The sequence below is a fragment of the Scylla paramamosain genome, chromosome 9 (assembly GCF_035594125.1).
Source record: "Scylla paramamosain isolate STU-SP2022 chromosome 9, ASM3559412v1, whole genome shotgun sequence".
Taxonomy (NCBI): Eukaryota; Metazoa; Arthropoda; class Malacostraca; order Decapoda; family Portunidae; genus Scylla; species Scylla paramamosain.
Window position 1 is genome coordinate 21983245 of NC_087159.1, and position 26481 is coordinate 22009725.

A 26481-nucleotide genomic window follows, 5' to 3' on the forward strand; every position below is an offset into this window, starting at 1 on the left:
TATCTGGATACCATCATTAGATGGAGAAAGAAATTGCCAATGAAGTCCTACAGGCTGTAACCCCTTCACCAACACCAAAGGATGAGAAGGAGGAGGAGGAGAAGACATCTGGACCATCTCTGGGTACAGTCATTGAGGCTATTGACACAATTCTCAGGCTCATCAACAGTGTGGGAGGCTTTGCCACTATGAGGTAATATGCCTCATAAGGATGGACATGATGTAGAAGCAACAGGGGAAGAAAACATAACCCAAAATCTCCAGCTTCTTCAAAACAGTACCTCCTCCAGCAGATAAGAGGAGGTGTATAAGTGTAAGTTCAGATGCATCATTGTCATCTCTGATGTCAGATGCCTCTACTGCCAGCATGTATATAGAGCCCAGCACCTCATGCTCTGTCTCCCCAGTCCCCAGTAGTTCAGGACTAATAATTCCAGACATAGACCTAACAGAAAATCTGGATTTACAGTAATAGTATGTATGTTTTTTTTGTTTATTGGTTTGTTTGTTTATATTGTATTGTTTACTTGAACACAGTAAAATATTTTTCCATAGGATTTGTTGTTTTATTTATACCAAAATAAAGTATATGCTATATAATTTATATCCAATATGTGAGTTACCAAAATGTATATTGTTTGAGGTTTATTTTTTTATACTGAACTTCATCATATACCAAAGTTCAGTTTGTGAAGGGGGGAATCCAACTGGCTTTTTTTTTTTTTTTTCAAATTTTCGTCTTTACTGTCAGGTTTCTCCCCAATTAGATTGATACACTGAGGATTTAGTGTGTGTGTGTGTGTGTGTGTGTGTATATATATATATATATATATATATATATATATATATATATATATATATATATATATATATATATATATATATGTATGTATGTATGTATGTGTGTGTGTGTGTGTGTGTGTGTGTGTGTGTGTGTGTGTGTGTGTGTGTGTGTGTGTGTGTGTGTGTTTTGACACCCCCCTCAACTTTTTTTCATTAACCTCTGCAACATTTGCAGCCTTAAACCTCAGGGATCCTCATGAAGGATTGGACTGATATGACAAGATACAGATATTAGATTGTGATCAGAAGAGCCCAATGGAGAAGACAGGGTGACAGCATAAGCAGTGGAGGCAGTAGACACACCTGCCAAAATAATAATTATTCCCAGTGAGGTCTAAAGCACTGGATCAGGGGGTGCTGTGAACTTATCATTAAACCCAGCTGTGACCTCACTGAACATTTCTCTTTTGTGTCTCACAACACAAGGAGGCAGTCACAGCCTGCCCTCTAGAGATGACTCTTCCTTCACACAAAACTATATGTATGTAATTACAAGGGGGCTTCAAAAAGTTCATGGAAAAGTCCTTAACAAAAAATTATATGGAAGGATTTTGATTTCAGTGTACCTAAACATCCTTGTACCAACGTGTTATAACATGTTCAAACATGAACCCTTAAATGCAGGTAATAATGCATCGCCGCTAGTTGGAAGTCAGGCACCATTCAAGCAACATGGAATCCACCAAAAATTGAGGCCAGGACAAACATTGAATTCATGGTGAAACTCAGTTAGGAGAATAGGCAAATCATTGACACTGAAAAAAGTTTATGGTGACAATGCCCCAAAGAAATCAACAACCTACAAATGGATAAGTTGGTTCAGAAGTGGAAGAAATGAAATTGAAGATGAGCCCCACAGTGGCAGGCCGTCAACATCAGTTTGTGAGAAAAACATTGATGCTGTTCGCGATGTGATTGAAAAGGATAGACAAATAACCACTGAATCAGTAGCAGATACACTCATCATCTCCATGGGTTTTGTACACACAATTCTTGTGGAGAGCTTGGGGTTAAGCAAGCTTTCTGCTCAATGGGTCCCTAGGTTGCTGCACCCAGATCAGCAGCAAAGAAAGGCAGATCTTTCATTAGAAATTTTGGACAAGTGGGATGAGGACTCTGAAGCTTTTCTGCAGAGAATTGTGACAGGGCATGAAACATGGCTCTACCAGTACGATCCCGAGGACAAAATTCAATCAAAGCAGTGGCTACCCCAGGATGGAAGTGAACCAGTCAAAGCAAAATCTGAGCGTTCAAGAGGAAGGGTCATGGCCACTGTCTTCTGGGATGCAGAGGGAATTTTGCTGGTTGACTTCCTCGAGAACAAGAAAACAATTACATCTGCTTATCATGAATGCATTTTGAGAAAATTGTCCAAAAAAATCTCAGAAAAACGCCCTGGAAAGCTGCATCAACATGTCCTCATCCACCATGACAATGCACCTGCTGGTGGCGCTTGGCAGACAAGAGCTATGCTTAGTGAATTTCGATGGGAAATCACCTGACATCCCCCTTACAGCCTCAATTTAGCCCCATCCAACTTTTTTTTCTTTTTTCAAAACTTTAAAAAGTCATTGAAAGGTACCAATTTTCCATCAGTTGAAGATGTAAAAAGAGCTGCTCTGACATGGTTCAGATCACATCTCCATCAGTTTTACTCAGACAGACTTAAAGGCTGGTATCATCGTTTGCAGAAATGCGTTGACCTTGATGGAGCATATGTTGAAAAATAAACATCATAACTGAAACCTTTTTTTCATACTGTCCTTTTTCCGCAAACTTTTTGAAGACCCCTTGTACACATAACCTTCACTCAAAATTCAAAATTATCATGGTGATTCCTATACCAGCCTCAGAGTCCCCATCTGGAGAGGAGACCATAAATGTCCCTAGGTTGGACTGCTCATCTGGTATGCTGGATTAAACAATGCCAGAGTATCGATGGTCAACCTGTACTACTACTACTACTACTACTACAATTTTTTTTTGTTTTTTTCTACTACTACTACTACTACATTAAAATAATACCTCCACCCCATGTTTATTGATGTGTCAATTAGGGGCTCCATTACTTGGAGGTCATTAGCCCCAGCTCTCGCTAATGACTGTGGCATCCAACCATATCTAATACTCTATAATATAAACATTGGTTGTTAACTATAAATTCACTCTACCTCTACTCTATCTACTCTTATGCCACTCTCCACCACTGTAGCCTCGCAGTCGAGGCTACTACTACTACTACTACTACTACTACTACTACTACTACTACTACTACTACTACTACTACTACTACTACTACTACTACTACCACCACCACCACCACCATTACTACCATTACTGCTACTACTATTACTAGTATTACTGCTACTACTACTACTACTTCTATTACTACTACTACTACTACTACTACTACTACTACTACTACTACTACTACTACTACTACAACTTTTGCTACTACTGCTTATATTACTACTACTTTTGCTGTCATTACTGTTATACTTACTGCAACATCAACTACTACTGGTACTACTCACTACTACTATCTACTAGATTGTAGTGATAATACTAGATAGTAATACTAGATAGTAATAGTAGTACTACTCTCTCTCTCTCTCTCTGTAGATAAGACAATGAGGGAGTGACTAGCCATCCTTTCAATATGGAAGCCAGGCACTATATACAGGGCTGCCTCTCCCTACACGCAGAACACGTGCTGTGCGTAAAGCCTCATTTTCCGTAGTGGAGGCCGCATTTTGCTCAAAGGGATGCATTTGTGCATGTGCACAATGGATGTGCTTATGCCCTACTGTGAGGCATGCATAGAGCACCAAATCAATTCGAGGAAGGAGAGAAAAAGAGACCTGTAATCTGATCACGCATGTGTTGGTGTAATGATTAGTAGCACTTGACATCTGACCAGTCAGAGGGGTGTGCTGGCAGGCACTTGCAGAGCTGCAGCAGGTGAAAATATGTCAACATGTCATCCAAAAGACATCATAAATCAGGTCATTTTATATCTATGATACATTTGGGATGGAGAGAGGTTGGGGGGGGCCTCCAAATAAATTTTCACTTAGGATCCCAATTTGGTCAGGGGTGGCCCTGACTATACATTATGGAATGCAGCCCTACAAATATAAAAATTTAATTCTTGGCCAATGGAGTGGATTAGGTAGAACCTTAGGTAGTAAATGTATTGCACCAATTCATATTCATTAATTTCATTAATTTCAGTAAGATAAGTCCTGTAGCAACCTTCTGGTGGTCACTAAATGTTTTAAAGGGACCATCTGCTAAAGATATATATTTAATTTAAATATTCAAAAGTTCCCATTTATTCTGTCATCTTTTGGCCTTCTTGTGATGAAGTTTTACAGCAAAATTTCTCAAAAATTTTTTTTTTTTAATTATGGCAGTTTTCCTTCCTGCTTGCTCACTGTGTAACATGTCACACTTTGCTGTGCCAAGCATGCACATAATATAATTTTTTTTATGAAATTAAATGCCAAAATACTTTCTCACATGGTATTCACTAGCATACAGAAACATATGGCAGTTTCAGCCTGTAGTATATGCAGAACCTGAGTGACTCAGACAGACAGTAATCAAGAAGAAAGAAGGATGTGTATGTACTTGCACTGTTCTCATCTTACCTTGCCTGTCTCTCTTTCCCCTTACCTGCATTATTGCTCACTGGTACCATGGGAAAGCCATCAAGAAGGAAGAATGTAATCAGATAAAACATGGAAAGAGCACAGACGGCAAAGACAAAGGAGAAAATTGAGATTGAACATCAAACATCCCATAAAGCTGCTGCAACCTCTCCTCCTCACTCTGTCACTGGAGGAGGGGGGGAGGTTTGATTATGTCTTCTTTTCTTTTTGTGGGCAATGAAGGTTTATTTATTTTGATTAGGTTAAGTTTTAAAGTCAAGGTTTTAGATTTCTTTTGGATTATTTAGTTCTGATTTATGCTAAAGTTTGATTTAGTTTTGACCTAGATTGATTAATAATTCTGTTTTATTGTTTACTTTATTTTGATTGATTGTTGCTACTGTTACAAAAATAAGAGTAGCTGCCTTGTGTGGTATAGTAGCATCTAGCCAGAAGTCTATAAGGCACTGGAAAATTCCATGACAATCAGATTGATTTTTTTTATGGTAGTTACTAAATAACAAGCAAAGATTTCATATAATTTTCTCTCTGAATATGCACTGATATTTAACAAATGAGCCTCCTAGAGCTAGAGTAACGCAAGCGACACTCTGGCCAAAATTATCATTTTTATCACATTGTCTTCCCCCACCTTCCTACTGTGGTGGAAAGCAGAGAAGTCAGAATGGACACCGCAATAGGGTCAAAAATCCACCCAAATGCAGTTATCTGTAGATCCTTTATGTTGTTCTTGAAACAAGGCAATGAGCGGCTGGTGCTAGAATGAAGTAACTCCTGCCTAGCAGCCAGTGAGCCGATGACGGCACATGCTGCATGTCACGTGACATGACTGACAGCAACCTGCCTCCCCCACACCTCACACCCACAGACATTCATGCACCCTCCACTAGCTCACCACCACTGAATGACACTCTGCCTTTCTTTTACACTAATATGCAAGATTTCATCATTATGGCAGACAACAACATGCCCCCTGAGGAGTCAGAACCCTCTAGGGGAAGGAAAAGTGTGCATAATCATCCTTCCCTGTTATTAAGTGGTTAGATTAGGAAGTACATGCACGAGTGTTGCTTACGTTTTTGCTTAATAAAATTACTACATCAATCAAGAATGGCTTCAGTGGTGGTGAATCTCAATAAACTACATGGTGTTGAAACAACTTGATACAGGAACAGGAATAAACAATGCATGCATGTTTGATAAACAAAATATTGCAAGTGTTGTTTTTTTCCACAAATAAACTGGATAAAAAAAGCAGTCATCTATTAGTCTTTTGGAATGCTTTAATTTCACTAAATGCCCAGGTATAGGCTGTAAACCACATGCAATAACAAACATTTTGAAGCCAAGCCCTACTTCCTATCTCAACTAATTGCGGAGATATTGCATTCTGAATGTTGCAAAACTTTGATCACTTTTTTCTCAATTTTCTATTTCTGGCACTTACGTTACTCAGGCTCTAGGCACTTCAAATAATCTCTGTTACCTTGGAGTTGTGGGACCCCTCTACTGGGAGCAATGTTCCTAATCAATTCATGATAAAAACTTCAAAATGAATGATTTATTAATAATCTGGGTGTGCCAAAGGGGTTATCTCAAATTTTGGTAAAATATATTCTGGGTTACATCCAGTAGTTGTGCATCATTATGGTATCTTTAGCACATTCTACAAAAACACTGCACGCTAAACATTTCACATCTTAAATTTTGGTTCTTTTCCCCCCCTCCCCCTAGAGTACTAAAAACTAACTGGCAAAGTGGATTTACATCTTTCTTGTACCAAAAAAAATAATATATATATATATATATATATATATATATATATATATATATATATATATATATATATATATATATATATATATATATATATATATATATATATATATATATATGTAAATTACTTGAGACCTGTCATCGTGACAGGTACCTGTCATCGTGACAGGTACAGAGAAGAAACATGTAAATTCCCTTGCCAATTACCTTACTTAAGATTTTAGAGGGGGAGGGGGAAAGTAAAATTCAAGATGTAAACATTTAAGGCGAACTGTGGTTTTATATATATATATTTATATGTATATATATATATATATATATATATATATATATATATATATATATATATATATATATATATATATATATATATATATATATATATATAAAACCACAGTTCACCTTAAATGTTTACATCTTGAATTTTACTTTCCCCCCTCCCCCTCTAAAATCTTAAGTAAGGTAATTGGCAAGGGAATTTACATGTTTCTTCTCTGTACCTGTCACGATGATGGTTGGTTAGTGTCTCAAGTAATTTATATATAGGCACAAAACATCACACATGATTAATTTATATATAGGCACAAAAATAGTTATTTTCATATAAACATTACAAGTAATAAATGTAAATATAGGCACAAAAATGGTTATTTTCATATGAACAAAGTTTAAACAACACAAGATCTTGGAAGCCTGATGAATGTACCTGTCATGATGATGATCAGTTAGTATCTGTTGCAAAAATGCACACTGAGCCTTATATAGTAGCCACAGCACACCCTAATGGGTCCTTCCGTCACAACTATGTCATAATTTCAGCAATTTCTGTAATAGTTTATACCCTTCTGTGTCTTACAGAATAATCTTGAACATTTCCACTAATGTTCTCAAGTACTCCCAAAATCTAACATGGTTTATTAATAATATTTAGGATCTAAATATTAATAAAGAATTTCTCCCTAAATACATATTACCAGTTCTGACATATTTCCACTTAACCTACAACATCTTGTGATGGGGATTTTTTGTATGACTGGCATAGTATAAGCTGGGAACTTTTTTTTTTTTTTGCCTTGTTTTATCAGGGAATGCAATCCTACTTGCACACTTTCCTTATCTCAGTTATCAACATCTAATTTAACAACCTCAAGCTTACAATTTCACTTAATTTTCTTATTCTAAAGTTTTACTGATTTCAAAAGTATATGAATTTCATAGGGTTATTATTTGAAGCATGTTATCTTCTCTATTTGAATTTTCCTTTCCATTTGCTAGTTGTTCCATGACAACATCACCACCCATGCTTATGCTGCCACCCAACCTGCCAACATGATAAGCCATTAGAGGTTAGGCTTCCCATTCCCCAACTTCACCATTTCCTCACACATCTGTCTCACCACAACAGTCTACCTTATTAGTGCTTTCTACACCATCAGCAGAAGCTTCACTACCATCACATGTTTCTTATCATAATATACATTATATGGAGATAGGAGAGAAGAAAACTGAGCAAGTTGATCAAAAAAAAAAAAGCCAAGAAAAAATAATCTTCATCAAGGGGTATATGCCAAGGACATTAATGAATCTGACCACAATGAGAGAGGTGGTGTCTCCTGATATCCTTGCCTTCAAACAAGTAATACCTTGGAAAAGGGGGGGTGAGACCAAGTACCAACTAGACTGTAACATGCCATGTTAAAGGTACTGTCTGGCCAGAACCTTAAAATTGCTATTTATCAGCTGATTTCCATGAATCTCATGTATATTATGTATAATAGTGAGGAAATGTTACATGCTGAATTTCATGTATATCACATCAAAAATAACTGCATTAATGGTGTTTTTGCAATAAAAAAAAAATGGAAGTTTTGATAATCCTCTGTTATATCTGAGGCAAAATTGATAGAAAAAATTAAAAACTACATTCAAATATAAACAAATTGTTGAGGAGGATTTTTTTTATTTCCATTTTTTTTTTTTTTTTTTTTTTTTTTTAAGTTTTGGTCCAGTCTAGAAAATATTGCTAATTTATAAATATAAATAACCTAAATTTTTGAAATCTGCTTCCAACAAAAAATAAAGATTTTATCATTCATATGCAAAAAGTTTAATTACAATTGGTCCAGTGGTTAGCGAGGAATAAAAAAAAATAAAAAAATGATAAACCAAGATATTTGCAGATAAAGTCAGACAACTATACTTTGCCTTCTATTTTTGCTTTTTCTGCAAAAAAACATCCATCATGCATGTTATGTCATGCATTAACATCATATGGAGTACTGCATGGTATTCACATGACATTTTATAGTAATTTGCTGGCACCTGGTCCCCTTTTTTGCAAGGTATTATAAACACAGGGACAGGTATCAGGGGGCACCACCTATTTCGTTGTTGCCAGGTTTTCCTAATGCCCTGGCTCATAGTCATCAGTGAACTGAAGCTGCTTCTTCACCTTCCTCTTCTTTCTGCCTGCAACTTGCTCAGACTCCTTGTCACATATTTCCATGGACTGGAAGATGTCTGTGTCAGTTCCAAATGGGTATGTCATCAGATTAGCTTCTCTGTCAAAATTGTGTTCTAAAGTCATCACCCAAGCCACAAACGTCACTTGAAAGTGGCCAGGATGTTTTACTTTCGAACATTTGCTTGACAGCTTTCCATTCAAAGACTCATTCAGGAGCAGGAGCGTCACAGGATCATACTGCATCTGCTGTAATTAACTGTCACTTCTGTGTTGAAGTTGACAGATGTAGGTGTGACTATGACAGTGTCCCTACACTTATACCTTCTGGGACACTTCAGCTGTGTTGTAATTGCCTGCAGCAGAGAAGAAGATATAATGAACTTCTCACATTTCTTCTTGGTTTGTAGGATGTTACCTTTCAACAAATCGAACACTTTCTTGCATGAAGAAATAGGGGATGGAATTGAAATTCTTGTTAGTGTAGAAACCAATCCTGAGGTAGATGTTAAGGCAAAAGTGTAAGGAAATAGTGGAGTTGAGAGGCTGACAAAGTTGTTTTTGCTTCTCCACCACTTTCTTCAGGTTCTTCAACCTTATCTTGTTGATCCTCGATGTCTTTCTCATAACATTGATGGGGAAAAAGTGGTCTGTAGATGCAAGTAATGATGGGTAAGTGAGATTAGAGCAGAGAGATAATAACCTTTCCTTCTGGCATGTCTGCTACAGCCAGAGAGGGTGTGTGCTATTTATTACCTCGGTATAGTCACCATATGTCTAGAGATGCCAGTGAATACTATGTAAACAAGGTATTTTGCTGCTTATCAGTAATGATAAAACAATATCTAATGCTCACTCACTGGTCAGTGAAAGAGTGTGACATCATGGGAGGGGTGAGAAGGGAAAGGGATTTTTACTTTTGTGAATTTCATAAAGAAACTTTGTCATAATAAGATCAAATGATACATGATACAATGAAATTTTTTTCAGATTTTTTTTTTTTCAACTTTTTTTTTGCAGACAATCCCCCTTATTGCTATATATTACTCTTCAGTGACTCCATGAATGATGTAGACCTGGAATGGAAGTGAAAGTACTCATCTGTCTTTTCTTGTAATAACCTCAATTCTTCCTTTTCTTCTGTGCAGTATATCTCCAAAACCTTTTCATCGATTCAGATGAAACTTTGCATTTGAGAAGGGACTAAATGAAAACTTTTTTTGTGGAACAGTTTTTTTTTGTTTTTCATCAAGGCATAAATTACCAATATAATTGTAACAACTAAAACAATATTTAAAAATTTGGAAATCTGAAAAAGAAATCTTCAGATTTGGCTAACACAATCTCATAGGAATGGTATAAAGTTTATTAGGTATTTTTGGATAACATTATACTGGTTTTTGCATTATTCACAAAATGAATAAACACTATTTATGAGCTATTTACAGAATAAATAATATAAAACTTAGTAAGATCAGAAGAGCAGTCGGCATGAAAATAGCAGTAGAAGATAACATCATAACAATAAGAGAGAAGCTGAAGACACGCAGTTAGAAGAAAGGAAGTGATATGACAAAAAACTTTTCGGGGGAAATGATCAATCTACCCCTTTCCCTTTCCACGAAGAGGGTGCTCATTATTGTGTTTACACTCATGCAAATCACACAAACTTTGAAAACTAGAGAATTAATGTATTTTACATATACAGTGGAACCTCAGTTCTTGAATTTAATTCATTCCTGAATGCCGTTCAAAATCCAAAATGTTCAGAAACCGAAACTATTTTTCCCACAGGAATCAATGTAAAATGTATTAATCCATTCCTGGGCACCAGTCTTAGCAGCTTATGACAGACGCTCCCGCTAATTGCCAAGATGGAGATGTGGAGCAGCACTCCACATCTCTAGCTCAGAAATTATTTATTCAGAAAGGACATGTTGAATTAACTTAGTGACAAGGAACTCATCAGATGATACAGTTTAGACCATGCAGGTTTTATCTTTGTCATTGATTTAACAAAGGAAGTGAGTGACACAAAGAGGAGCAACCCACTTACCACCAAAATGAAGGTGATCATAACACTTAGACATCTTGCTGCTGGGTAAAGCTACTGGGAAAGTGCTGTTGTGCACTAGTGATGCATTGTGGGTCAGTAAGAGAGCCACAGATTACTCTCAAGTCACATTTCCCGTATTTCGAAGATTGAATTACTGTTTTACTTATTGTATGTCTTCTCCAAATACATAAAAATGATGGAAATACGAGTACTTATAGAAACTATACATTAGTAATAAACAGCAGCTTTTGCTTTGTCTTTAAGTATTTGAAATCAAGTAACAATGTTTGAGAACCAAATAATGGTATGGCAACTGAAGCAATTATGAGCTCAAAATTTTTTTCTAAAATTTATTTGTTCAAAAAGGGAAGCATTCGTTAACAGAGGTTCCACTGTGTTGAATGATGATGGAAAATATTCTGTGATTCATATTTACATAAACAATGCATGATATGGTGATATACACTATATTTAACAGAAATTACCATGTGAATCCTTTTGTTGGAAGCCATGGTAACATTTTCAAACAAAGCCTGCCAACCTCCAGTTTCACTTTACCTAGGTAGAGTTGGCTGTGAACATAAGTAAGGAGCAGCTGCAGTACACTACTCTCTAGCTATAAGATTGGATTATGCTCTTAAAAACACAATAGTAAAACGTATAGCCAATCCATCATAACACGGTTGGTGGGGGAAAAGCATTCCTGCCAGTCACCACCACCTTGGGATTTTCTGGCCAAAGAAATAAACACATATTCAATGCAAATTTATATTTTAAAAATGAAATAGAAAGCCATTAAATAGTGAATGGGCAAAAAGATACTTAGAAAACCCTACAATCAGCAGCTGAGCTCAAGGATAATGAGAACCTTGTTTCTGTGGCTGGTAGAGGAGGGAGGGCAGGGGACCTAGGGCTGGCTGGTGACAGTCTTGCCAGGGATAAATTAGGATTGCTTTGCACTTCTTTAACACAGTGAAAAATAATGTTTCCTGCAAGATATGATTTTTCATATGACACTTAAAGACTTATCTGACCCTATAACCAATTATTAACACAATAACATGGAAAAACAGTGTAGTGAAGCATGAAATAACTGAAGGGGTTGGCGAAGAGGTGGTGCTGGGCTGTGCTTTTTGAAGGAACGCCACTAGTTTCTTTTTCTACTGCTCGACCTCTTTGTATGCTGCTCAAGGACTTCCTTGTGACTGATACCATTTCATACATGAAGAGGGAAGAGGTTATTCGATAATCTGGCTGTTTGATTCCAGCTTGTCTTAAAGAGTGGTATGAGTGAAACTCTTAAGTACATGTGAAGCTTTTTTTTTTTTTTTTTTTATGTAGGAAGGACACTGGCCAAGGGCAACAAAAATCCAATAAAAAAATATGCCCACTAAAATGCCAGTCCCATAAAAGGGTCAAAGCAGTGGTCAAAAATTGATGAATAAGTGTCTTGAAACCTCCCTCTTGAAGGAATTCAAGTCATAGGAAGGTGGAAATACAGAAGCAGGCAGGGGGTTCCAGAGTTTACCAGGGAAAGGGATGAATGATTGAGAATAATGGTTAACTCTTGCGTTAGAGAGGTGGACAGAATAGGGGTGAGAGAAAGAAGAAAGTCTTGTGTAGCGAAGCCATGGAAGGAGGGGAGGCATGCAGTTAGCAAGATCAGAAGAGCAGTTAGCACGAAAATAGCGGTAGAAGACAGCTAGATATGCAACATTGCAGTGGTGAGAGAGAGGCTGAAGACAGTCAGTTAGAGGAGAGGAGTTGATGAGACGAAAAGCTTTTGATTCCACCCTGTCTAGAAGAGCAGTATGAGTGGAACCCCCCCCCAGACATGTGAAGCATTCTCCATACATGGATAGATAAGGCCCTTGTACAGAGTTAGCAGCTGGGGGGGGTGAGAAAAACTGGCGGAGACATCTCAGAACGCCTAACTTCATAGAAGCTATTTTAGCTAGAGATGAGATGTGAATTTTCCAGTTCAGATTATAAGTAAAGGACAGACCGAGGATGTTCAGTGTAGAAGAGGGGGACAGTTGAGTGTCATTGAAGAAGAGGGGATAGTTGTCTGGAAGGTTGTGTCGAGTTGATAGATGGAGGAATTGAGTTTTTGAGGCATTGAACAATACCAAGTTTGATACCAATCAATACCAATCAGAAATTTTGGAAAGATCAGAAGTCAAGCGTTCTGTGGCTTCCCTGCGTGATATGTTTACCTTCTGAAGGGTTGGACGTCTATGAAAAGACGTGGAAAAGTGCAGGGTGGTATCATCAGCGTAGGAGTGGACAGGACAAGAGGTTTGGTGTAGAAGATCATTAATGAATAATAAGAAGAAAGTGGGTGACAGGACAGAACCCTGAGGAACACCACTGTTAATAGATTTAGGAGAAGAACAGTGACCATCTACCACAGCAGCAATAGAACGGTCAGAAAAGAAACTTGAGATGAAGTTACAGAGAGAAGGATAGAAACCGTAGGAGGGTAGTTTGGAAATCAAAGCTTTGTGCCAGACTCTATCAAAAGCTTTTGATATGTCCAAGGCAACAGCAAAAGTTTCACCAAAATCTCTAAAAGAGGATGACCAAGACTCAGTAAGGAAAGCCAGATCACCAGTAGAGTGGCCTTGACGGAACCCATACTGGCAATCAGATAGAAGGTTGTGAAGTGATAGATGTTTAAGAATCTTCCTGTTGAGGATAGATTCAAAAACTTTAGATAGGCAGGAAATTAAAGCAATAGGATGGTAGTTTGAGGGATTAGAACAGTCACCCTTTTTAGGAACAGGTTGAATGTAGGCAAACTTCCAGCAAGAAGGAAAGGTAGATGTTGACAGACAGAGCTGAAAGAGTTTGACTAGGCAAGGTGCAAGCACGGAGGCACAGTTTCGGAGAACAATAGGAGGGACCCCATCAGGTCCATAAGCCTTCCGAGGGTTTAGGCCAGCGAGGGCATGGAAAACAGCATTGCGAAGAATTTTAATATGTGGCATGAAGTAGTCAGAGGGTGGAGGAGAGGGAGGAACAAGCCCAGAATCATCCAAGGTAGAGTTTTTAGCAAAGGTTTGAGCAAAGAGTTCAGCTTTAGAAATAGATGTGATAGCAGTGGTGCCATCTGGTTGAAATAGAGGAAGGAAAGAAGAAGAAGCAATGTTATTGGAGATGTTTTTGGCTAGATACCAGAAATCACGAGGGGAGTTAGATCTTGAAAGGTTTTGACATTTTCTGTTAATGAAGGAGTTTTTGGCTAGTTGGAGAACAGACTTGGCATGGTTCCGGGCAGAAATATAAAGTGCATGAGATTCTGGTGATGGAAGGTTTAAGTACCTTTTGTGGGCCACCTCTCTATCATGTATAGCACGAGAACAAGCTGTGTTAAACTAAGGTTTAGAAGGTTTAGGACGAGAAAAAGAGTGAGGAATGTACACCTCCATGCCAGACACTATCACCTCTGTTATGCGCTCAGCACACAAAGACAGGTCTCTGACATGGAAGCAGTAGTCATTCCAAGAAAAATCAGCAAAATATCTCTTCAGGTCCCCCCAACTAGCAGAGGCAAAATGCCAGAGGCACCTTTGCTTAGGGGGATCCTGAGGAGGGATTGGAGTGATAGGACAAGATAAAGATATGAGATTGTGATCGGAGGAGCACAACAGAGAAGAAAGGGTGACAGCATATATATATGGACAGATAAGGCCACTGTTCAGAGTTAGCAGCTGGGGGAGTGAGAAAAACTGGTAGAGATGACTCAGAACACCTAGCTTCATCAAAACTATTTTAGCTAGAGATGAGGTGTGATGTTTCTAGTTTAGATTATAAGTAAAGGATAGACTGAGGATGTTCAGTGTAGAAGAGGAGGACAGTTGAGTGTCATTGAAGAAGAGGGAATAGTTGTTTGGAAGGTTGTGTCAAGTTGATAGATGGAGAAATTGAGTTTTCAAAGCATTGAAAATATTAAGTTTGTTCTATTCCAATCAGAAATTTAGAGAGATAGGAAGTTGAGCATTTTGTGGTTTCCGTGCATGAGCTGTTTACTTCCTGAAGGGTTGGACATTTATGAATAGACATGGGAAAGTGCAGAATGATATAATCAGCATAGGAGTGGATAGGAAAAGAAGTTTGGTTTAGAAAGTCATTGATGAACATAGGAAGAGAGTGGGTTACAGGACAGAACCCAAAGGAACACCACTGTTAATAGGCTTGAGAACAACAGTGACCATTTACCACAACAGCAATAGAATGGTCAAAAAAGGAAACTCGAGATGAAGATACTTACAGAGAGAAGGATAGAACTCATAGGAGGGTAGTTTGGAAATCAAAGCTTTTTTCCAGACTATCAAAAGCTTTTGATATGTCTAAGGCAACAGTGATAGTTTCACCAAAATAAATTCCTAAAATAGGATAGCTAAGATTCAATAAGGAAAGCCAGAAGGTCACCAGTAGAGCAACCACAACAGAACTCATGCTGATGGTCAGATATAAGGTTGTGAGGTGATAGATGTTTAAGAATCTTCCTGTTGAGGAAAAATTTAAAAACTTTAGAGAGGCAGGAAATTAAATCAATAGGCTGGTAGTTTGAGGAATTAGAGAAGTCACCCTTTAGGAACAGGTTGAATGTGGGCAAACTTCCAGTAAGAAAGAAAGGTAAATGTTGATAGACAGAGTTGGAAGTGTTTGGCATTGCAAGGTGCAAGCACAGAAGCACAGTTTCAGAGAACAATAGAAGGGATCCCATCAGGCCTTCTGAGGGTTAAGGCCAGCCAGGGTATGAAAAACATCACTGCAAAGGATCTTAATGGGTAATATGAAATGGTAGTCAGAGGATAGAGGAGAGGAAGGAACAAGTCCTGAATCATCTAAGGTAAAATTTTTAGCAATAGTTTAAGTGAAGAGTTCAGCTTTAGACACAGATGACATGGCAGTTGTGCCATCAGATTGAAATAAAGGAGAGAAGGATGAAGAAATAAAGTTATTGGAGATGTTTTTGGCTAGGTGCCAGAAGTCATGAGAGGAGTTAGATCTAGAAAGATTTTGACATTTTCTATTGATGAAGGATTTTTTGGTTTGTTGGGGAATGGACAGCATGATTTCAGGCAGAAATATAAAGTGCATGAAATTCAGGTGATGGAAGGCTCAAGTACCTTTTGTGGGCCACCTGTCTATTATGTATAGCACAAGAACAGGGTGAGTTAAACCAAGATTTGGAAGGTTTAGGGCAAGAGAAAGAGTTACGAATGTATGCCTCCATGCCCATCCTCTGTTATACGCTCAGCACTCAGAGACAAGTTTCTGACACAGGAGCAGTAGTCATTCCAAGGGAAAATCAGAATAATGCCAGTGAACCCCAGTTAGTGGAAGAAAATGCCAGAGGCACCTCTGCTTTAGAGGATCCTAAGGAGGGATTGGAGCAATAAGACAGGATGCAGATATAGGGTTGTGACCAGTGAAGCCCCATGGAGAAGACAGAGTGACAGCATAAGCAGAAGAATTATAGGTTAGGAAAATGTCAAGAATATTGGGGATATCACCAAAACATCATGAGGGTGTTACACTAATTGTTCTAGGTCATGGAGGATAGCAAAGCTAAAGAGTAGTTCACCAGCTTGGTCAGTGAAGGGAAAGAAAAGCCAAAGGTGAACTTTGAAGACTCCAAGAATGGAGATCTCTGTGAAAGGGAATTGAATCAAAATGTGCTCTACTGAGGAAGTTAAGTAATCAGACTATTTAAGAAGCTTCCCATGTTCATAATGATCAATGGTTCATTGGAAGCATGGCTTGCTAGTTAAGCCTATGCAGTTTGGTATATATGATATTCACCATATCAGGATTCATTATATCAATGTTTTATCATATTCTTACTCTTCAGTATCTGTTCTCATGCCACAAAACTATTCTCATGTTCCAGGTAATATTCAACAACCATGACCATGATGGACAAATGCTGGTGAATCTGGATGTAGCAGCACAAGTACTGGAATGCCAAGGCTCAATAAAACTGGCATCTGAGGCATACACGCTCAAGGTTTGTCCTCTAGTATCCCATGTATCCCAAACCATTGAGTCACTTTGATCCACCTCATCCACTTTCTCATACACTTTATATATTGCAATCAGGTCTTCCCTTTTCTCCTTTTTTCCAATGTTAGTAGATGTAACTTTGCCAATCTCTTTTCATATGACAAGTCTTTGATACCTAGTACCTTCTTTGTTGCTCTCTGAACTCTCTCCAGCTTCCTTATATCCTTTTTCATGTTGGGTGACCACACTACATGATCATCCTGATCATCTCTTCATCCATATATACAAAAGCCAGTCTTATTTTTCTCCTGTAATTCTCCTGTAATTTTGCTTATGTGTCTTTCGGGTCATATTTCCATTCACTGTAACACCTAGGGACTGTATTCACGAAGCAGTCGTCGGGAATCTTAGCTGTGGAACATGTCATAGATAGGACAAAATGGAGCATTCTTGTCATAAACTGTGCACATCTGTCATAAATCTGCATGGGATAGTAACACTGGGTCCATCCTATCCTAGCAGCTTATAACATGCTCCCCACAGCCAAGATGGTTACCCCACAACATCTTCAGCTCAGGAATTATTTACTCAGATAGGGCATATTGAATGAACTTAGTGACGTGAAACTCACCAGAAGATATTGTTTAGACTGTGCAGGTATTCTCTTTATTACTGATCTAGTGAGGAAAGAAAGACACAGAAAGGAGAAATCCACTTACCCTTGAAATTGAGGTGATCATAACACTTAGATAATTTGCTGCTGGGAAAAGCTACTGGGAAAATGCAGTTGTGCAGTAGTGATGGCCTTAGGGATCATTGAGAGAGCCATCCTTGCCACCAAATCATTTGAACACTGTGTTTATTTGAATTGAAACATTCTTACAGGATCACATTTATCATATTTCAAAGATTTATTAGATACACATCTACCATAGCTATGACATATGTCATAACTTTATGAAGAATATGGCCCCAGATCCTTTTCCTCCTCTGCTCTACTCAACCTCTCACCATTTAACACATAATTTCCTTTGACTCTCCTCATACTCCTTCCAAACTTCATTACTTTACATTTCTTTATATTAAATTCTATTTTCCATCTGTGATTCCACTTCAATATCTTGTTCAAATCCTCTTGCAACACACCACAATCATCCTCACTCAGCCTATTCAGCAACTTGGCATCATTCACAAAAGGCTCATGCAGTTATTCACATTCTCTGTCATATCATTTATATAGACTGCAAACATGATTGTTGCCAATACTGAACCTTAGGGTACTCCGCTTTTGACTTTCCTCCACAATGACTCCCAATCTTTTACCAGTTTTCATCTCTCCATCAATCAAGAAATTCTCCATCCATCTCAGCATACCACCCCTCAAACCACTGTCATGCTCCAACTTCCACAGCAATCTCCTGTGCAGCACTTAATCAAAGTCTTTTTTCAGATCTAGATATGCACAATCTGCCCATCCATCTCCCTCATGTATTATATCTACCACTCTTGAATAAAAATTCAGCAAGTAACACATGATCTCCCTCTTCTAAACCCAAATTACTGCTATATATATATCATCACTTCATTTTCTTCTAGGTACTTCATCCATTTATTCTTCACTAATCTTTCACACATCTTACATATTACACTTGTTAGAGATGCTGGTCTATAGTTCAGTGGCTCTTCTTTGTTACAACCTTTATAAATTAGAATTGTTTTTGCTTTCTTACATTCAAGCAGCACTCTACTTTCATTCAAGAAGCTTTCAGTAATACTGTGAACCACCAACATCAACTGCTGATTGCATTCTTTCAACATCCATCCTGATAGTCCATCAGGTCCAGGGGCCCCTCTAACATCTATTCCCTCCAACTGTTTCTGCACTTCTTCCTCAGTCACTTGCATTTCCCCTAGACCTGTTTTTTTTTTGCTCACCTCACTCTGCCCCCACAGATGTCCTCTTTTCACCTTCTGTATGTTTATTCCTTCTCTGTTTTTCATGTTGTTATTCACATATTTGAAAAATAGTTTTGGTTCCTCCTTACACTTGTCCATAATTTCCTTCTCATAGCTTGTTTTTTTTTTTTTTTTAATAATCATTTAACTCATTTCTTGCAGTTGCATAATTTTGCCACAGTTCCTATGTACTTTCTTTCCTTCATTTATTCCATGCCTTCTCCCTCTCTTCCCTTGCTACTTCACACCTTCTGTTATACCAGTATTTGTTGTATCTTTTCTTTGTATTTATTTTTGGTACACATCTTTTCACTCGCATCTCATATATATATTGATGAATGTTTCCCACTTCTTTTGCATGCTTTTTTGCTGTCATAAAAGTGCTCCAGTCCATTTCACCAAAGCTCATTTGTTCAAAATTAGTCCTACCATAGTTAAATCTTTCATTCCTATAATCTTTTACAGCTACTTTCTTCTTCCTCTCATTTAATATAAAACCTTATCATCATATGGTCATGTTTTCTTATTGGGCAATCACAGTTCATGTCCTCAACAATATTTGCTTCTCCTGATAATACCAAATTGTGTTGTGATAGCTCTTCTCTTCTATATCTAGTGTTTTCCTTGACCCACTGTGTCATTTTTTTTTTTTTTTTTATGTAGGAGGGACACTGGCCAAGGGCAACAAAAATCCAATAAAAACAAAAAAAAAGCCCACTGAGATGCCAGTCCCAGAAAAGGGTCCAAAGCGGTAGTCAAAAATTGAAGGATAAGTGTCTTGAAACCTCCCTCTTAAAGGAATTCAAGTCATAGGAAGGTGGAAATACAGAAGCTGGCAGAGAGTTCCAGAGTTTACCAGAGAAGGGATAAATGATTGAGAATACTGGTTAACTCTTGTGTGAGAGAGGTGGACAGAATAGGGGTGGGAGAAAGAAGAAAGTCTTGTGCAGCGAGGCTGCGGGAGAAGGGGAGGCATGCAGTTAGCAAGATCAGAAGAGCAGTTAGCATGAAAATAGCAGTAGAAGACAGCTAGAGACACAACATTGCGGCGATGAGAGAGAGGCTGAAGACAGTCAGTTAGAAGAGAGGAGTTAATGACACGAAAAGCTTTTGATTACACCCTGTCTAGAAGAGTGGTATGAGTGGAATTTCCCAGACAGGTGAAGCATACATACATACATGGACGGATAAGGCCCTTGTACAGAGTTAGCAGCGGGGGGGGGGGTGAGAAAAAACTGGCACAGATGTCTCAGAATGCCTAACTTCATAGAAGCTGTTTTAGCTAGAGATGAGATGTGAAGTTTCCAATTCAGATTATAAGTAAAGGACAGACTGAGGATGTTCAGTGTAGAAGAGGGGACAGTTGAACGTCATTGAAAAAGAGGGGATAGTTGCCTGGAAGGTTGTGTCATATTGATAAATGGAGGAATTGAGTTTTTGAGGCATTGAACAATACCAAGTTTGCTCTGCCCCAATCAGAAATTTTTAGAAAGATCAGAAATCAGGCATTCTGCAGCTCCCCTGTGCGAAATGTTTACTTCCTGAAGGGTTGGACATCAATGAAAAGACATGGAAAAGTGCATGGTGGTGTCATCAGTGCAGGAGTGGATAGAACAAGAAGTTTGGTTTAGAAGATAATTGATGAATAATAAGAAGAGAGTGGGTGATAGGACAGAACCCTGAGGAACACCACTGTTAATATATTTAGAAGAACAGTGACCATCTACCACAGCAGTCAGAAAGGAAACTTGAGATTAAGTTACAGAGAGAAGGATAGAAGCTGTAGGAGGGTAGTTTGGAAATCAAAGCTTTGTGTTAGACTCTATCAAAAGCTTTTGATATATCCAAGGCAACAGCAAAAGTTTCACCAAAATCTCTAAAAGAGGAGGATGACCAAGACTCATTAAGGAAAGCCAGAAGATCACCAGTAGAGCAGCCTTGATGGAATCCATACTGGTGATCAGATAGAAGGTTGTGAAGTGATAGATCTTTAAGAATCTTCCTGTTGAGGATAGATTCAAAAACTTTAGATAAGCAGGAAATTAAAGGTAGATGTTGACAGACAGAGCTGAAAGAATTTGACTAGGCAAGGTGCAAGCACGGAGGCACAGTTTCGGAGAATAATAGGAGGGACCCCATCAAGTCCATAAGCCTTCTGAGGATTTAGGCCAGCAAGGGCATGGAAAACATCATTGCGAAGAATTTTAATAACCAATTTCAGAACTTTATCTCTGCATGAACCTTTTCTTGTATTCCACTCCTCCCAGTGTACCTCTTTACAATTAAAATCTCCCATTACAATAATTTGATAGTATTTTTTTATTTTATTTTTATTATTATTATTATTATCAAGCCATTTTTCTGTCTCACTCAGCAATTGTTCATGCACTTGTCTATTCCAAGCCTTTGTTTTTGATGGAACATCCACCATACTAACATATTGTGTTCCTCCTCTTATATTTATTAGTTTTAAATTTAACCCTTCCACCATGCCTTCTGCCTCTTCTACACTTTTCACCCTCATATTCTTTTATTACAAGCATCATCACTCCTCATCTATCTTTTCCACATTTATTTTTTATCCACAGGTTATAATTTTCCACACCTAAACTTGGTGCCTCTGAATCTCTTAGCTTAGTTTCCACCATTGCCATTTCTGGTTAATTTGTTTTTTATAAATTCATTGACTTAATTAATCACAGAAACTAAACCATCAACATTAGTGTATGCCACCTTCCATGTCCCTCCCTCTCTTATTACTGAGCTTCTACACCTATCACTCTTCAAGCACACTACTATCTCAACCTTAGATCCACTACTCTTGAGTTCCCTTTTTTCTTGTGTTCTCTGTTCATTTCTTTCTTTGATTCTCTCCTCAATTTGCTATCTTTTTTTTTTTTTTCCCTTCCTCATTCATTTCTCTTCTAAGCCAGACTTGTTTGTACTTGTCACTCTTGGCTAACCTCCATGCATTTTCCAATGCATCCTCAGCTGCTGTTTGGGATTTTAATTTAGTTTTCACTGGTCTTCTCTTTCCTTGTTCATATTTTCCAATCCTCCTGTATTTTATCTTCCAACTTTGTACTGTCTTCATTCATCACACCCAGTACTAATTGAGCTGTTCTTTTCTGTTCTGCTTCTCATTTATACCAATTTATCTCACTGTGTGTGTGTGTGTGTGTGTGTGTGTGTGTGTGTGTGTGTGTGTGTGTGTGTGTGTGTGTGTATTTACCTAGTTGTAGTTTTACGTGAGGGGAGTAATCTCTTAGTATCCCATCTCTATATCTTTCCAGTTTGGTCTTAAGACCATGGACAGTTACACCATTGACAACATGTTCACTGAATTCATTCCATTTGTTCACAATTCTATGATACCTCTTCTACAGTTAACTTTCTTCAATTTCTTACTGTGTCCCCTTGTTCTCTGTGTGTCTAGATTTATAAAACAATTTTTGTCCACATTTTCCATACCATTTATCATTCTATAGATGTTTATTAAATCTCCTCTCTCTCTCCTATTTTCAAGGGTAGGAATTTCCAACATTCTTAATCTCTTCATAGGTTGATTTACTCAACTCTGGAACCATCTTAGTGACTGCTCTTTATACTCTTTCCAGTTTTATAATATTCCTCTTTGTATAAGGAGACCACACCACTGCTGCATATTACAATCTTGGTCTTATCATGGAAATCAACAACTTTTTCATCATTCCTTCATCAATATATGAGAATGCCATTTTTACTCTTTTTAACAAATTAATCGCCTTTCCAGTAATTTTACCAACGTGTCTGTCCGGAGTCAAATTTTCAGTAACTTACTCCCAAATCCACTTCCTCTTTTGACTTCTTTAACTTCACACCATCCATCTCATAATGATATTGTATTCTTTTCTTACTCTTATGAAACTCCATTACTTTACACTTACTTAAATTGAATTCCATTTGCAAAGATTTACTCCATCTATTTATCTTATTCAAACCATCTTGCAGTACTATACAGTCATTTACATTTTCTATCCTTCTCATCAGCTTAGCATCATCCGTAAATAAGTTCATACAATTATCTATTTCTTCATTTATGTCGTTCACATACATTACAAACTTTTTTGGTCCCAACACTGACCCCTGTGGGATGCTACTAGTTACTTTCAGCCAAGATGAATTTTGGTCTTGTATTACAGTTCTATCATCCAGATAATCTTCCATCCACTCCAGCAGTCTTCCTCCAATTTTTCAATAATTTTTTTATCTTCCATAGCAATCTTCAGTGTGGTACTTTGTCAAACGCTTTCTTCAAGACACCATCCACACATCCGTCTCTCTCCTGCACAATATCGACTATCCTTGAATAAAAGGACAATAAGTTCATGGAGCATGATCTTCCCCTCCTAAATCCAAATTGACAATTTACCAAAACTTTCTCTTTCCAAATGTTCCATACATCTTTCTTTTATTGTTCTTTCACATAGTTTTCCTACAACACTAGTCAAGGACTCTGGTCTTTAATTTAGTGGTTTTCCTTATTTCCTCCTTTGAATATTGTTGTAATATTTGCTCTCTTCCAATCTTTTGGTATTCTTCCCTGTGATAGTGATGTCACCACTAGATTGTGAATTTTATCAGCCAGTTATCTACATTCCTTCAATATCCAGTTTGATACTCTGTCTGAACCAGTTGCTTTATTTACATCAAGTTCTTCCATCATCTTTAGTATTTCCTCATAACTGACTGGGACTGTACTTAGTATATTCCTCACCAATTTATCCCTTCCAGCCTCAAACTCCCCTTCCACAGTAAATACTAATCTGAAACTATTGTTCATAACTTCCGCAATGTCTTGTGCATCCTCAAAGATTTTTCCTTCAACTTTCAATCTTGATACACCTTCCTTCTTCTTCATCTTCCCATTAATATGTCTAAAGAATGGTTTGGGTTAATTTATATACTTATCTATTATATCTCATAATTTCTTCTTTCCATTCTTATTATCTCAATGTATTTGTTTCTAACATATTCCTCCCATCTGCTCTGTTTTCCTCTTCTTCCATCTATTCCAAGCATTTGACTTACAGTTTCTAGCCTCTTTGCATTTTGTATTGAACCATTCTTTACCCTTTTCATTCCTTTTCCTTTTTCATTATCCTTCTTTTTTTTCCTTCCTTTTCATTTCCATTTCTAATCATCACTTGTAGAATTTCAGACTGGTCTTCAATTTTTATTACCTTTTCCACTTTGACACATTTTTAGTCAGAATTGTCACCCTCACCTCCTCCCATGTCACTTCTATTTTTCATCCATAAATCATATTTATCATCACCAATGTCAGGAGTTCCCCATTCATTTTTCCATTTTGTCTCATATAGTACAACAACATCTGGTGTGGTTCTGCTTAACAACTCATTCAGTTCCATTTTAGTTGACATTAATCCATTTACATTAGCATAACATACCTTACTTACTGTTTGACGTACCATTTCTTTATTCTTATATCTCTTACTCTCCAGAAAAACTTCTCTTCCTCCATTTTTTGTTCATTTTTATTGTTTAGCCTTATTTACCAACTCCTTTTGATTCAACCTTCAAGTCTCATCCATATCCCTGTTTATCCATACATTCTTATATTCTTCATCTCCAGACAACCTCCAAGACCCATTAATTACTATTTCTGCTTGCACCTGTGTTGCAAACCTTATTCTTATGGGTCTCATTTTTTCTTCTTCTTATTTCCCAATTCTATGAACTCTTCCACTTGCTTTACTACCAGGCTGTCTTCACCTGTCACTTTCTTCAGTAACTTATTCAACATTTTCTTTTCCTTTTCCTCTCTTTGAATTCTGCTTATTATTTTTCTTGATTTAAACCAAATATAATTACTTGTTTATATTTTTCTACAGTGTCTCTCACTAACTTTTTCTCTTCTTTAATAATATTTACCACTATTTGTCTCAAGTTTTGCTTCTCATTTTCTTGTTCTATTATTTTCTTTAGTGATTCTTCTTCAAATTTACATTAATTTAACCACTTATTTTGCCTCATTTCTGCATCCTTTACACTTGCCTTCATTTCCTCATTTCCTTTCTGAACAGTTTCTACTTTTCCTTTATTTGTTTCTTTAAACACTCATTTTTCACCTTTAACTTGACATTTTTATCTTCCATCTCCATCAGCTTTGCCGTAAGAATCACCAATTCCTCACCCATCTCCTTCTGGTGTGCCTCCAATGCCTTTATTTTCTCCGCTAACTTGTCCATCATTTCTTCCATATATAAAATCTTTCTACACTGCAATCTATAATTTAGTTCTCTTTCCTCACCAGTGAAACCTTCAAAGGACCCCTGTTCCTTTTGGGTGCTGCCCTCTGCTATTTTGTCCAAAGTGTAAACAAACCAACCAAACTCTCCTAGTGATGAGATAACTTTACTCATGTATTGTTTCTCCCTTCCCTGTTTACCACCTAGGTATTCCTGGGTCTTCATATAACTTGTTCCACCGTTAATGATTTGTGTTATTCCTTCCTTCTATTATGTAGAGCACTAGGAAACGCATCCTGTCAGCTCCGCCACCGCCGCTGTGTGTATTTACCTAGTTGTATTTACCTAGTTGTGCTTTATGGGAAAAAAAGCTATGCTCTTGCTGTCCCATCTTCATATCTTTTAATATCCAACTTAGCCTTGAATCCATGTATACTTTCTGCATTTACTATCTCCTCATCCAGACTGTTCCATACATCAATACTTCTATATGAGAAACTATACTTTTTGATGTCTCTTCTACAAGCACTCCTCTTCAGCCTCTTTCCATGTCCTCCATTGTCCCGTGTATCTCAGACCATTAAGTCGCTCCGGTCCACCTCCTCTACTCCCTCATATGCTTTATATACTGCAATCAAGTCTCCCCTTTCTCTCCTCTTTTCCAACATTGGTAGATGTATCCTTGCCAGTCTCTCTTCATATGACAAGTCCCTGATACTTGGTACCATCTTCGTAGCTGCTCTCTGAACTCTCTCCAACTTCCTTGTATCCTTTTCTTGTATGGCGACCACACTACTGCTGCATATTCTAGTCTAGGTCTTATCAGCAACACAATCATCTTCCTGACCATCTCTTCATCTATATATGCATAGGCTAGCCAGCCTTATTCTTCTCAACAAGTCATAGGTTTCTCCTGTAATTTTGCTAATGTATCTCTCTGCGGTCAAATTTTCATTTACCGTAACACCCAGATCCTTTTCCTCTTCTGCTCTACTCAACCTTTTCCCATTTAACACTTAACTTCCTTTTACTCTCCTCCCACTCTTTCCAAATTCCTTTACTTAACATTTCATTAGATTAAACTCCATTTCCCATCTATGACTCCAATCTGATATCTTATTCAAATCCTCCTGTAGCACTCTACAATCTTTCTCACTCTCAACTTTTTTCAGCAACCTCGCATTGTCTACAAAAAGGCTCATGTAGCTATTCAGACTGTCATATCATTTATAAAGATTGAAAACATGATTGGTACCTGTACTGAGCCTTGGGGTACTCTGCTTTCAACTCTCCTCTATGATAACTCCTGATCTTTTACTACTGTTCTCATCTCTTTGTCAATCAAGAAATTTTCCATCCATCTCAGCAGGCCACCCCACAGACTACTGTGATACTCCAAATTCCACAGCAATTTCCTGTGCGGTACTTTTATCAAAGGATTTGTTCAGG

The 26481-nt window shown here is 37.6% G+C and overlaps 1 protein-coding gene across 8 annotated transcripts in view; it reads left to right on the forward strand.

Moving 5' to 3' along the window:
* The window catches only part of LOC135103715 (mucolipin-3-like), a 374712-nt gene that overhangs the window by 198736 nt on the left and 149495 nt on the right, over positions 1 to 26481 (forward strand). For all 8 annotated transcript variants that reach the window (XM_064010341.1, XM_064010342.1, XM_064010338.1 and 5 more), the window contains exon 7: positions 16713 to 16829. In XM_064010341.1, the coding sequence (XP_063866411.1) occupies positions 16713 to 16829 (117 nt within the window). The remainder of the gene's footprint in view (positions 1 to 16712; positions 16830 to 26481) is intronic.